This window comes from Thamnophis sirtalis, unplaced genomic scaffold, assembly GCF_051295495.1.
Source record: "Thamnophis sirtalis isolate CommonGarterSnake01/CBP01778 unplaced genomic scaffold, rThaSir2_p1.2 scaffold_2, whole genome shotgun sequence".
NCBI lineage: Eukaryota > Metazoa > Chordata > Lepidosauria > Squamata > Natricidae > Thamnophis > Thamnophis sirtalis.
In genome coordinates, this window is record NW_028261382.1 from 155,819,833 (window position 1) to 155,833,434 (window position 13,602).

The 13,602-nt window shown below is 37.5% G+C and overlaps 1 protein-coding gene and 1 pseudogene across 1 annotated transcript in view; one reads left to right on the plus strand and one right to left on the minus strand.

Moving 5' to 3' along the window:
* CEP192 (centrosomal protein 192) overlaps window positions 1-13,602 on the plus strand; it is a 77,851-nt gene that overhangs the window by 38,126 nt on the left and 26,123 nt on the right. The window contains exons 21-30 of the mRNA XM_087707311.1: window positions 3,275-3,423; window positions 3,865-4,095; window positions 4,390-4,515; window positions 5,284-5,427; window positions 5,840-5,900; window positions 8,125-8,264; window positions 8,348-8,440; window positions 8,918-9,033; window positions 9,117-9,293; window positions 12,032-12,122. Of these exons, the coding sequence (XP_087563437.1) occupies window positions 3,275-3,423; window positions 3,865-4,095; window positions 4,390-4,515; window positions 5,284-5,427; window positions 5,840-5,900; window positions 8,125-8,264; window positions 8,348-8,440; window positions 8,918-9,033; window positions 9,117-9,293; window positions 12,032-12,122 (1,328 nt within the window). The remainder of the gene's footprint in view (window positions 1-3,274; window positions 3,424-3,864; window positions 4,096-4,389; window positions 4,516-5,283; window positions 5,428-5,839; window positions 5,901-8,124; window positions 8,265-8,347; window positions 8,441-8,917; window positions 9,034-9,116; window positions 9,294-12,031; window positions 12,123-13,602) is intronic.
* LOC148049243 (uncharacterized) lies at window positions 276-1,754 on the minus strand (annotated as a pseudogene).

Sequence of the window (13,602 nt, forward strand, 5' to 3'; positions counted from 1 at the left end):
AGATCGAGAATTGCCCTCCAGCCCCCCGAAGACTTTGGCACGATGTCCGGGAGAAGGCCGAATCTGATTGTGGACCTGACCCACAATTGTTGATGTCGTCCCAACGATCCGTGAAGGCTGCTAGACGCCCCCCTATTGGGAGATCCTCCAGGCAGTCACTTCTGCCTCTTAAAGGAACGATTAGAATTGTCCTTGAAGGGCTTTCTGGGCTGGAATCTCTGATTGTTCCTGCCTGATCTATAGGAGAAGGATGGGGCCTGTCTAGGAGAGGCCTGTCACTGGGGATGGGAGTTGGAAGTGCTACCCTCTTGGCCATGAAAGGACTGCCTACGGTAAAAGGATTGGTTCCGACCTTCCTGCTTTTTAGCGGCTGATTGCAGAACCTTCCTCTTATCTTTGGACTCCACCAAAAGGGGTTCTAATGGAGGACCAAAGAGAAGGGATGCAAAGTAGGGAGAGGATGCAAGCCTCCACTTGGCCCGCACTTCCGCTTGCCACTGCCTCAGCCAGATAAGCCAGTGGGTAGAGATAGAGGAGGCAATGGCTTTGGAGGCAAAATGTGCCGCATCCAGGGAGGCATCTGCGGTGTATTCTAGGGCGGTCTTAATCTTATTGATGTCCCTGTGAGCCCTAGAATCCTGGCTGGAAGACGATCCTGAAGCTCTCTTAGCCATAGGAAAGTGGATCGACTAAAGAAGGAAGCTGAGGTGCCTGCCCTAACAACCCAAGCTGAGGCCTGGTGACCCTTGACCAGAGTTTGCTCTATCCTCTTATCCTCTGGACATAGGGCTTCCTCCGGAGCTGCTGAGGCTGCGTTGGGAGAGGAGAGGGCAATTACTGGCAAATCAATAGAAGGTACTTCTAAGACCTTGGCAAGGTCAGGATCGACGTTGTACAGATGCTTCTCCGAGGCATTGGGAAGGGTTGCGGTACCTGGAGATGCCCTCTGATTCTGGACAATATCCATGAAGAACTGTGGTGAAGGGATCACCTCTTTTTCCACTGTAGGCTGGATGAAGAGCAGATCGGTGGTGTCAGTCTTGTGTGCTTATGCAATCTGGGATGCTTTTGGGGCTGGGATGCCTGCAATTTTCTTTGCCTTAAACAGGAGAGAACGAAAGACAGCAGGTTTAAACAAACCGACAAAAGGAGGGGGGGTCAGGTGGAAGACCCTCATCCTCTGAGAGGTCTGAGTCTCTTGCTGGGCACTCATCTTCCCCGAAGACCGACTGTTGGTTGGAAGTGCCAGGTAGTTCATGTGACGAGGAAGCCGAGAGGTCACCATCCCTGCGCCTGGAACTAGAAGAAGACCTGCGAGAAGCAAAATGGTTAAAAGACCTATGTTTAATGCCTGCCACAATATCACGCCCAATGGCCTCGGAAATCATGTCCGCCATGCCTGGTGAATAAGAATGGCGTTGGCCTGAAGAGTAAGAAATATTTCCCTGGTAGAGGGGATCCTCATCAGGAGTGACGCTCCTGTCACAATCCGAATCATCCCCACTATTGGCCAACGTAACTGTGCCTCTAGCGTCCTCGGGCTGCAAGATGGATGCAGCAGGAGAGAGGTCATCCTCTGAATCAGAAGAAAATTCAGGGGAAGGACTAGAATGAACAGGTCTCTGGGCCTGGAGTATGGGAGGTTCAGCATGCTTAGTCTTGGACCTGGACTTCTTAGCTGGAGCCTGAGGGGCCCTGTCTTCCTCCCTAGGGGCTGGTTCCTGCACTTCCCTCTGAACAGGCCTTAGATCCATGTGAGGAGGCTTGGTGTTTTCAGCAGAAGCAGGCCTGCGCCTGCGACGCCTAGGGGCAAGGGCCCCCGGTATCAGGGGCAGAGGCCAAGGGCATAGGAGGCAATTGAGGCTCTGGAGGGGGAGAGGAGGCCATAGCCGTTACTCACAGTTAGTTTGTTGCTTCAAAATGGCCGCCAGAAGTTTTTGCACCAATTTCAACGGCCACTGAGGCTGTAGAGCCTATGGGCCGGAGCCACGAGGTAGCCCAGGCCTCGTGGTGAGTGTGGCCGGGTTAGGCCCTGTAGTGAGGTTTTAAAGACTCACTGCTGTCCTTGGAGCGACAAACTGTGAAGCCCAGGAGCTGGAGAGGTGTTCCCCAGCTGCTGGTGAATTCTTCGGCTCTAATTAGGCTTCCCGCTGTGTCTGGAGGCTCCTGCAGGCAGCAGCGGCGATTAGCAGCCAAAGCGGCAAGGCAGCAACCTGGGAGTCCCCTGCTGAGAGGATTAGGCTTCCCTTGGCCATTCCAGCAAGCTCTGCTGAAATCTGATCCCTCAGAAAGTCCGAAGGCTTTTAGAGGCTAACCTCCACGAGGCGCAGCAAAAGTTCTCTAGCCCAGAGGCTTTAGAGAGTTCAACAGGAGCCCAGACTGGAATATCAGTTTAAAGAAACAATTTGCAAGCGAATTTAGAGAAAAGTCAATTAAAAAGCCAATCAATCAATCAATTTTAACCAATTAATCTAGGAGAGAGCGATTTAATACAGCCAGTTCAATCGAACTGAGTCTGAAAAAGTGGGAGCATGCTCCCCAGAGCCGATGACATCACTTTGGTAGACTCAGTTCTATTGGTTACTGACTGAGTTAACCCATGCATGACCGCTGTCTCCACCAACTTAGGAGAAAGAAAGCTCTTTTCCCATCACCTGTACTATAGTTTTATAATATGTGAATATATTTTTTCTATTATTGAAATTATTAGAGCTGAGGTGGCGCAGTGGTTAGGGTGCAGTACTGCAGCCACTTCAGCTGACTGCTAGTTCTGCAGCTCGGCGGTTCAAATCTCACCGGCTCAGGGTTGACTCAGCCTTCCATCCTTCCGAGGTGGGTAAAATGAGGACCCAGATTGTGGGGGCAATATGCCGACTCTGTAAACCGCTTAGAGAGGGCTGAAAGCCCTATGAAGTGGTATATAAGTCTAACTGCTATCGCTATTGCTACTTCTAAGTAATACTTTATAGAATGAAAATCTTGGTGAAAGTTGTGCTTTATTTGTTTTTACAAATAGAGCAAATCATAATATCTGATATTAAATGCTGCATTAAATCAAATTAGCAAGTCATAGCTATGGATTTTAAAATTATATGAGCATCTTTTATTTAGTCTTATATATAAAAATATATTAAAACTAAAAATATTTAAAAATTGCTTACAAGGACCAAATAAGGAATAAGTACTAACTATATAACTTTTTATTATTATAAAGATGCTGCTTGAATATAATATGTCTTAACATTTAGCCATACTATTTTTTTTTTTACATTAGAACGTGTCAAGGTCCCAGAAGAAGTAAAATTCCCTAATTCTTGTTGTGTGGGTCTGACATCCCATGCTGTCCTTAGCATTTTTAATCCATCTGAACGATGGCTACAAGTCAATATTTGCCTCCTTAGTATTATGCTTGATGGTGAAAAGGTATGTAATAATAATTGTATATTCTTTAAAAAAATAGTATAAAAAAGGTGGGTAATTTTTATGTGCTTGGGAATTGAGCAAAAATACAATTAGAAATGGAGCTACAGCCTCTATGGTAGCCTCAGGAAGATTTCTTAACTTGAAATCTCAGCATGTCATTGTGAAATTATATCAGTTTTATCTTCTATATATCCTATTCACAACTATTGGTTATAATTCTTTGTCAAACATCTATGTGATATTTATAACGAAGCTTTTATGTTTTTCCTGTTCAAAATATAGGCCAATATAACATTTAGGCCAAAAAGCAGAGAAGATATTAATGTGATGAGTACAGTCATACAACTTGAAGATTTTAGCTTCTATTTATTTCTCTATAATATATATCTCATAATTATATTGAAAATTGTTTGTCATCCTATGTGCTTTTTTTCGTTATAGGTGGACCCTTTGAAACACAGATGTCTGCTATTTAAGAGCAAAGCACTCATAGGACCTTGTGCTACAGAAGAACTAAAAATGCTCTTTTTACCCTGTCAAGCTGGAGTATTCCAGTGTGTACTTAATATTGCCTCTTGGCCATTTTCTGCAGATCCAGATATTGTCGTTCAGGCAGAGGCTTTAGGATCTAGGGTAGTTGTGAATGCAGTTGCTGAAAATCCCGATATAGAGGTAAAAATTAGGATATAGAGATATCTAGTTTGCATTATTTACAATAATGCATTACAATAATTTATGGCATATTTAAAAATAAAAAACAGTACTAATATTGGTCTACGGATTGAAGTTAGTAAAGCAATTAGTTATTTTTTCTCTGAACAAATGGGCGTATAAAAATAGAAGCTCTTTTGGGTTAAGTCAGCATATCATATTTTAGCTTGAAGGGTTAATTGAATAAAGATGCGTGGTAACAACTCTGCAAAAGTGGTCTTTTTTTTGTCCCCACCCCCAATTCTTTTTTTTTAGGTGGAAGCAGGAAGAACAAATTCTCTTGATTTTGGTGATTTGCCATATGGCAGCTGGAAAGCACTCCCATTGAAATTAACTAATAAAACTTGTGCTAGAATGCCAATCAGGCTTGTTATTCATGCAGTAAGTACACTCTATATCTGCACAATATTTGTCCCTTTTTGGGGATTCTGAAACTACTGACTGCTAGACTAGGTTCACTGTTGTCTTTTTAGAAAATTATGTGGCAAATCATGGATGAAATTACAAACAATGTCCACTTTACTTTGTTACAAAATGAGCAAAGCCCAATTGGTAGTAGCTGGATTATCTTTCCAAAGCCTTTATTGCTATTCTACCAAGTGCTAGTCTGCAACGTACAAATTGCTAGTTCCTTTACTGTTAATAATCAATCTGAAAAGACAAAGGCTATTTACCATTTCATTATCTTCACCGTCAGTTCTAAGACTAGTTGTTGTATTTATTGTCATTGATTTAATCTTTATATTTAATCAGATTCCTCTTTTTTCATTATACTGCTTTCATTACTAGTGCTTACAGATCATTTGTATTTTTGAGAACAAGAGCAGTATCATCTGCATAGTATTATTGAAGTTTCTTCCTCCAATTTTAAAGCTATGCTCATCTTCCAATCTAGCTTTTCAAGACACATGTATACTTTAAACTGAAGCTTTTTTTTAGAAAGTTAGTGCTAATAATCATTGGCCCCCTTTTTAAAGGGGCTAGTATAGGTTTCAAAATTTCCAATGATAAAAAATAGGCATTTGGTAACAACGATTATCACAAAAAGATTTCCATTGATAAAAGTTAAAACAGTGGACTGTAAAAGAGTTAATCGTGAACATGAATAAAGCCTTGTGTCTAATACAGTATGTAAAATATTTATTTCAGAATGCTGTAGCATGGCGTTGTTTCACATTTTCCAAGGAACCAGTAAATTCATCTCTTAAAAGTGCAGTTCCCTCTTATAACATTTCTCAACTAGCAGCTCCATCTGTTATATCTCATGTAATGAATGCAAGCTGTGATACACAAGTAAGTAGCTTGAGACTAGAATACTGTTATACATTTGTATAAAAGTGTGTAACTTGTTAACCACAGAAAAAAAATGTTATGTTAAACTATGGCAACATTATTTTATTGACCACATGCCAAAATTGTCCTACTTGGAAGTACAAATTTGATTTAATAGTATACCTTAAATAAATAGGCCTGGTTGTGTCTTAGGAGGTTGTATATTAAAAAAAAGAATATTTGTACTTTCTATATTCTCACTGTGTATATAGTTTAAGATTATAAAAATGTCTTGTATCATTGCCTAGTTTTTTACAAACATGGTTCTATATAAGATTATGTAGCTTACTGAGGTCTTAACTTTTATCAAATGCTTTTAAAAATTGTACTTTTTGTGTAATGCTTAATTCTATATCACTAACTTTCTTTCCAGGATCCTGATGTTTTAATAATATGGGTCCTATTTCATGCACCAAGCAAGTGCACATATTCAGGTACAGATTTGCTATATTCTAAAATAACTTATGCTAAAAATCCTGTGGCTAGGTTTAACTGAACAAAAATCTGTTTTTAAAAAAATGTTTGACCAACCTAATATGAAAATTCCAACACATTCATACAATGCATCATTTATGGGGAAGGGATGTACTTTAAGCTCAAATTTATGTAACTGATATAGTTACTGCTTTTCGGGAGGGAGCAAGGTTTGAATGCTATTTTACTCTATGAAGTAGAAAGCAGAGACTGATTGCTCCCTGCACAGAGAAAAAAAGCACTTTCCTTATGCACAAAAGGACTTGGAACTAATATAGGTAGCCCTTGACTTACAATAGTTCACTTAGTGACCGTTCAAAGTTACAACAGCACTGAAAAAAGGGACTTATGACGATTTTTCATACATACAACCATTGCAGCATCCCCATGGTCATGTGATCAAAATGTGGATGCTTGGCAACTGATTCATATTTATGATGACTGCAGTATCCTGGGGTCATGTGATCAGCTTTTGCAAACATTCGACAAGCACACTGAATGGGGAGTCAGACACTGAGTGGGGTTGTGGCTGAGAATCATGGTGATTGGTGCTGGTGATTAGGGGTATCATCTGGGTAATTGGGTGGATTTGTGGGGGGAACTGGGCGGGGTAATGGTATATATACAGTGATGGGGTGCTGGTTATTACGTAGTTTCTTAGCTAGAAATGTTTTTCACCAAACAAACTGACTTTCTGTTTATTTTCAACGTGAACGTTGGAACGTGACAGTAACAGCCAGGTTACTAATCTAACAACTGCAATGATTACCGTATTTTCACCCATATAACCCGCCCACGCAAATAACCCGCCCACGCGAATAACCTGCGGGGTTTCCGGGATCGTGTAAAATATTTTCCGTATACCCCGCCCACGCATATAACCCGCGACGAGTAAGAGAGAAGGGAAACAGCTGAGATGGGGGGGGGAAAGAAACGGAGAAAGAAGCCTGCGCAAGCTGGGGAAGAGGAAAGGAACGGAGGAGAAGGAAACAGCTGAGATCGGGGTGGGGGAAGAAACGGAGAAAGAAGCCTGCGCAAGCTGGGGAAGAGGAAAGGAACGGAGGAGAAGGAAACAGCTGAGATCGGGGTGGGGGAAGAAACGGAGAAAGAAGCCTGCGCAAGCTGGGGAAGAGGAAAGGAACGGAGAAGGAAACAGCTGAGATCGGGGTGGGGGAAGAAATGGAGAAAGAAGCCTGTGCAAGCCTCCGATCGTGTAAAATATTTTCCATATACCCCGCCCACGCATATAACCCGCAGGGGGGCGCTGTGCATGTAAAAAACGCATATAACCCGCGGGTTATATGGGTGAAAATACGGTAATAAAAAAAATCACTGTGAAACAATTAGATGATAAAACCTCTATTATTGAATATAAGTTAAAAAGTATCCATAATTTTAAACAATTGAAAAGCAACTTTTAAAAAACTTATGCCAATGATAAAACAAAGCAAGAGTAATAAGCAAAAACCTTAAATCATAAATGAATGGAAGCAAACATATCTGAAGGAGTAAAAATAAAACAAACCATGAAAGGTTGCCAAATATGCTCCTTTAATAAACAATTTCAATAAAAGGAGAACTCCATAGAAAAACCGTATCTGCTCTCTTGTAAACAAGATACATGACAGCACCTCAGGAATCTACCCAGATTTGATAATTCTTTCTATGGCCTATTGTACCTATAACAGAGAAGCATGGTTCAAACTAAGCACATGTCCATATCCAATACTTTTATTCAGAGATTCGCTATATTAATTATTATTGGGATTTCTATGCCACTTCATTCCATGTCAGTGCTAAGCTGATTAGGAAAATACATTAAATACAATGGGAAAAAAAAGATACAAAAAGAGTGCTTTCAGAATAGCCAGGTTTTTACAGTCCTGCAAAGACTCAGGAAGAAAGTGGTAGTCCAGATGTGTGAGGAGAGCGGTTTCATAGAAGGGAGCCACAGGAACATATTCATTTAGGTGTTATGGGATGGGGAGGGGATGAGTATCCCATAACCTCATCCTTTGTTGTCAGTTTAATGCTATCCTGTTTGAAAGCAATACCATATAAACAAATATAAATGATATTCTAAACAGCGTCAAATGGTATCTTTTTGATATATGATTATACGATGAACTATTTGAGGACAAAGCTGAGAATAAGAAAGGAGATTTTATGCTTGAATTTTTTCAGATTCTTTGGGACCAGCTGATGAGTACTTTGCAAGAATTGATGTGGAAATTGATTGTATGGAGCCTGGTAATGTTTTAAAAAGTATACCTTTGAGTGCAAGGTCTGGAACCCCTAGGATATATGCTCCTAAAGGCCTACAGGTATTCTGTAAAATCATTTTACAAAATGTAGACTATTTCTGTATTTGTTTTCTAATAGTAATGTATAAACTTTTTTCCCCCAGACATTATATATGTGTGCAAAAATAGGATCATCAACAAAACAGCAGTTGCCATTAAAGAATGCTGGGAATATAAAAGTTAATTTGAAGATTGTGGTAGGTTTTTTAATTTTTATTCCTGAGAACTAATTTAAAAATGTCAACAATAAGGCAGGTGGTGAATGAGATTAAGATAATTTGTATTGTATTAAATAGACTCTATTATAAGAATTTATTTGGTTCCATGAGTTTTTGAAGACAAATTATATAACAAAGCAATAATCAAAACGTGTGGTTAATTTGATAAATTAAAACAATTTTAAACCTATTCTATTGTGCCACTTTTTACAATTTTTATTTAAAATTTTAGCAACTATAAAAACTAATGCAAAAAATAGAGCAGAGAAAATGAAAAGGGGAGATATAAAAGAAAAAGCTAAAAGTACAGTAAGGAAAAAGGAGAAAGTAGAAAAAAGAGAAAAGTTTTTACTTATCTTTTTAGATATAAAGAAGTTGCTTCCAATATTCTTCACTGTAGTTATAAATACAATTAGATTTTAATATTTCTCTCTAAAGAATTTTGCTCTTTTCTAGACAGTTGAGCCAGATAACTGTATATCTATTAATCCTGAGGATCTGATTCTTATACCTGGAGAAGAACAAGAAGTAACTGTTGAATTTTCTCCAAAGAACTGTAAAAATTCAGATAGGTAATATAGCATATTTTTTAAAATAATGATATTAAATAACTACTATTTTTCTATTCCATCTAACAATAATTTTGTTTTAATAGTGTTGTGAAAATAATGGTTTTGCCATCCGGGCCAGAATATAAAGTAACAGTGAAAGGTGATGTGTCAGTGGAAGAGAACAAACCATTGGTACAAAAATGCTCCAATTCAGAAGTTCCTCCGATTCTTGCTAATAAACAACTTTTGATATGGGGAGGTGTGCAGGTTGGCAGAACAATGTAAGTGTCAATAACAATGTAAGCAATGTATGCTGCTTTATTGATTTATAAAGCCTGAGCCACATTTTTAAGGAGCTTGTTTAACTGAGTGATGATAAATGAAACCTTAAAAGTAAGATTTTTCTAACATATATGTGGCTTAAGGGTCTATATTCCTCTGAGAAAATGTCTTGAAATTGCAAGAAAACATTGCTACCAAACATACAACTATCTATTACTCCTGTTAACAGGAGATTCTTAGGTGCTGTTAGTGTTTTTGTGAGAATATTGAAGGAAGTCTCATTTGTGTCCATCTAGCATAGAATATGGTAGTCTGAATCATTGAATTGTTGCTGCTAGCAAGGCTTTGAGTGAAAAATAGTACATTGACCAAACTAACTAGATCAAAATATGCCATATTGGAATATAAAATTCCAATTTATACTCAACAAAAATACAGTTCACACACAAACTAGCTTCTTGCCTGCTATTGCCCTCTCTTCTAGCAATCCCCTTTCCCCCTACTTCATGAACACTGTCTTGTTGATCTCTGTTCAGCATAATTTACACCTCCAAACACATCTTCAAAAAGCAGAAAGCAAAATGTAGAAAAAACATTGAAAAACTGCTCATGTCTTCTGAATCATTCTAATAGTTAAGCAGGATCCCGGAAATTCACGAATGAGGGAAAAATATATTCAGTCTTTGCAAGTTAAGAACCATGTAAAGTTTTAATGAGAAAGCAAAACAACAAAAAATAGTTCTGTAATTGTGATAGTGTTTTTTCTAACTTCAACTCTTTGTCTTGGGGCATTGATCTTTGTACATCTCACCTGATCACGGGGGGAAACTTTCACCCAAAATTGTTGCAGTGATGAAAAAGTAACTATCCTTGCATTTATAACCTTTGCAGTAGCTGAAGTAAGCTGAAGTAAGAACACAAAATAGTTGCGGTTTTATTTAGTGACTGCTTTGTTTAACATCCAAGAAATTTTAACACCACTAAAATTGCTTTGCTCAGTAAGATGAAGAAAATACTAAACGTTGAGTAATTTGTAAAACTTTCTAACATATTTGAGTCTTTATTAAACTGTTCCTTGAATAAATATATGGCCTGCAGGCAAGTGCAGATCAATACATTGCTTACTTAATAGTGAAATACTTGTTTGACAAAGTGATCTACAATTGAAACTTGAAAAATTAGAATATTGTACAAAAGTTCATTTATTTTAGTAATGCAACTTAAAAGGTGAAACTAATATATGAGATAGACTCATTACATACAAAGCAAGATAGTTCAAGCTGTGATTTGTCAAAATTGTGATGATTATGGCTTACAGCTCATGAAAACCCCAAATCCACAATCTCAGAAAATTAGAATATTACATGCAATCAATAAAACAAGGATTGTACATAGAACAATATCGGACCTCTGAAAAGTACAAGCATGAATATGTACTCAGTACTTGGTTTGGGCCCCTTTTGCAGCAATTACTGCTTCAATGCAGCGTGGCATGGAAGCTATCAGCCTGTGGCACTGCTGAGGTGTTATGGAAGACCAGGATGCTTCAATAGCGGCCTTCAGCTCTTCTGCATTGCTCGGTCAGTGGACCAACACCAACAGGCTCCCCAAATCAACACAGACTGTGGAAACTTCACACTGCACTTCAAGCATCTTGCAGTGTGTGCCTCTCCATTCTTCCTCCATACTCTGGGTCCCTGGTTTCCAAATGAGATGCAAAAGTTGCTCTCATCAGAAAAGAGGACTTTGGACCACTGAGCAACAGACCAAGTCTGTTTTTCTTTAGCTCAGGTAGGATGCTTCTGACCTTGTTTGTTGTTCAGGAGCGGCTTGACAAGAGGAATACAACATTTGAAGCCCATGTCCAGGATCCGTCTGTGCATGGTGGCTCTTGATGCACTGACTCCAGTCTCAGTCCACTCCTTGTGAAAATCCTCAACACTTTTGAATGGCCTTTTCCTGACAATCCTCTCCAGGCTGCGGTCATCCCTGCTGCTTGTGCACCTTTTTCTTCTACACTTTTCCCTTCCACATAACTTTCTATTAATGTGCTTTGATACAGCACATTGGGAATATCCAAATTCTTTCGCAATTACCTTTTGAGGCTTTCCCTCCTTATGGAGGGTGTCAATGGTGGTTTTCTGCACAACTGTCAGATCAGCAGTCTTTCCCATGATTGTGATTCCTACTGAACCAGACTGAGATACCATTTAAAGGCTCAGGAACCCTTTGCAGGTGTTATGGCTTAATTAGCTGATTAGAGTGGGACACTTTGAACCTAGAATATTGCACCTTTTCACAATATTCAAATTTTCTGAGATTGTGGATTTGGGGTTTTCATGAGCTGTAAGCCATAATCATCACAATTATGACAAATCACGGCTTGAACTATCTTGCTTTGCATGTCTATCTCATATATTAGTTTCACCTTTTAAGTTGCATTACTAAAATAAATGAACTTTTGTATGATATTCTAATTTTTTGAGTTTGACCTGTATTAATTGCATCCAACTATATCTCATTGCAGATGCTATATTTGAAATATTCAATTTTTGAAAAGCTAAGTAACTTAATACTTCATGTATTAAAATACAACCTGACCTTCATTAACAGCTAAATTGGTGATTGCTTTGGCTTCCAAGTGATCCAGTTACTTCTTGGTAGATTTAATATATTTCTTTAAAAATGCATTCCCGAATATAAATAAACTGCTACCAAATGTTATTGTACTTTTTAGGCAACAGAAACTAATTCTGAGAAATGATTCTTCATCAACTTCTCAGCAGTTAAGATTGCTAATAAGAGGTCAGGATCAAGACTGCTTCCAGGTGAGACAAGAAAATGGTAAATAAATCTGATTGGGAATGAGATTATTTTTTTTATTAAAAGTTTTTTATTTTTCAAAGACACAACACAAAAAATCCTCTTTCTTTACATACTGTAGAAAGTGTATCAGTTGGTTACAAAAAATTTCCGTGCGTTTCTTTCACAGTCACCCATGATTCATTAATTCTAGTATTTTAAATCAAATATATTTGTACATATTACCATTATCCTACCCTCATTCTCGTTTGACTATAATTGTTTAAACGTCCATCAAAACATGCCAAAACTCAAGACATAACCACATACTGGCATCTCATTTGCTATTTCTAGTATCCCAATAACACTATTCCTTATGGCCTATTCTAGCTAAACATCAATAACATTTAGTAACAAAGGTTTCTAATCTTCCTTTCCAAATCACTATTTACAATTTACATCCAATTTCCCCATGTTTTACCCATACCTATATATACATTGTTACCATTATCTCTCCTTTATTTGACTATATCCATTATCATAATTTAATTCTTTTTTTATTAATGTTTATATGTAACCAAACCATTTCTCATCTTCCTTTCATAGGTACCATTCAATATTCATATCCAATTACTACTTGTTATTCCAATACATATTTATACATTATTATCATTTTCAATTGTTTATTTAACCATATCAATTGTCACTAAATTTCACTAAGTCCAACTAGTTTTAGATTAAACACTTTCATCTATCAGCCTGTATCTTTTCAATTAGCTAAACATCCATAATATTTAATAACAGTTTTCTAATCCTCCTTTCCAAATCACTGTTTAAAGTTTACATCCAGTTTCCTTATGTTATACCCATATCTATATATGCATTGTTATTCTTACCCCTCCTTTATTTGACTATATCCTGTATCATAACATTTTCCCCCTAATAATCAAAACTTTAATTATATCTAACTTAGTTCTTTTTTATATTATTATTATTATTATTATTATTATTATTATTATTATTATTATTTATTTATTTATTTATTATACAATTGTATCACAGCGGCCAGTTGTTTCACCAGATTTGGCATTATTATTATTATTATTATTATTATTATTATTATTATTATTATCCTTTATGTATAATCCAAAAGGATTGCTAATCTTCCTTACATGGGTACCATTCAATATGCATATCCAATTATACTCATCATAGCACTACACATTTATACATTAGTAACATCAGTTATTTATTTAAGCTGTATCTATTATCAATAAATTTCACTAGGTTTAACTAGTTTTAAATTATATTCTTCCATCTATCAACCTGTATCTTTCCAATAACAAAACATTTTTATATCTTCTGCCATTTGTGGTACCAATCCTCTAATCATCTTCTTGATCAGCTTTATATGGACTTCTCTTAGCAACTCTTTGCTTGTAAAATCTCTCATATAATCTTGATGCCCTCTTTCTGTTTCCTTATTCAGCTTGTCTTTGATTGTCA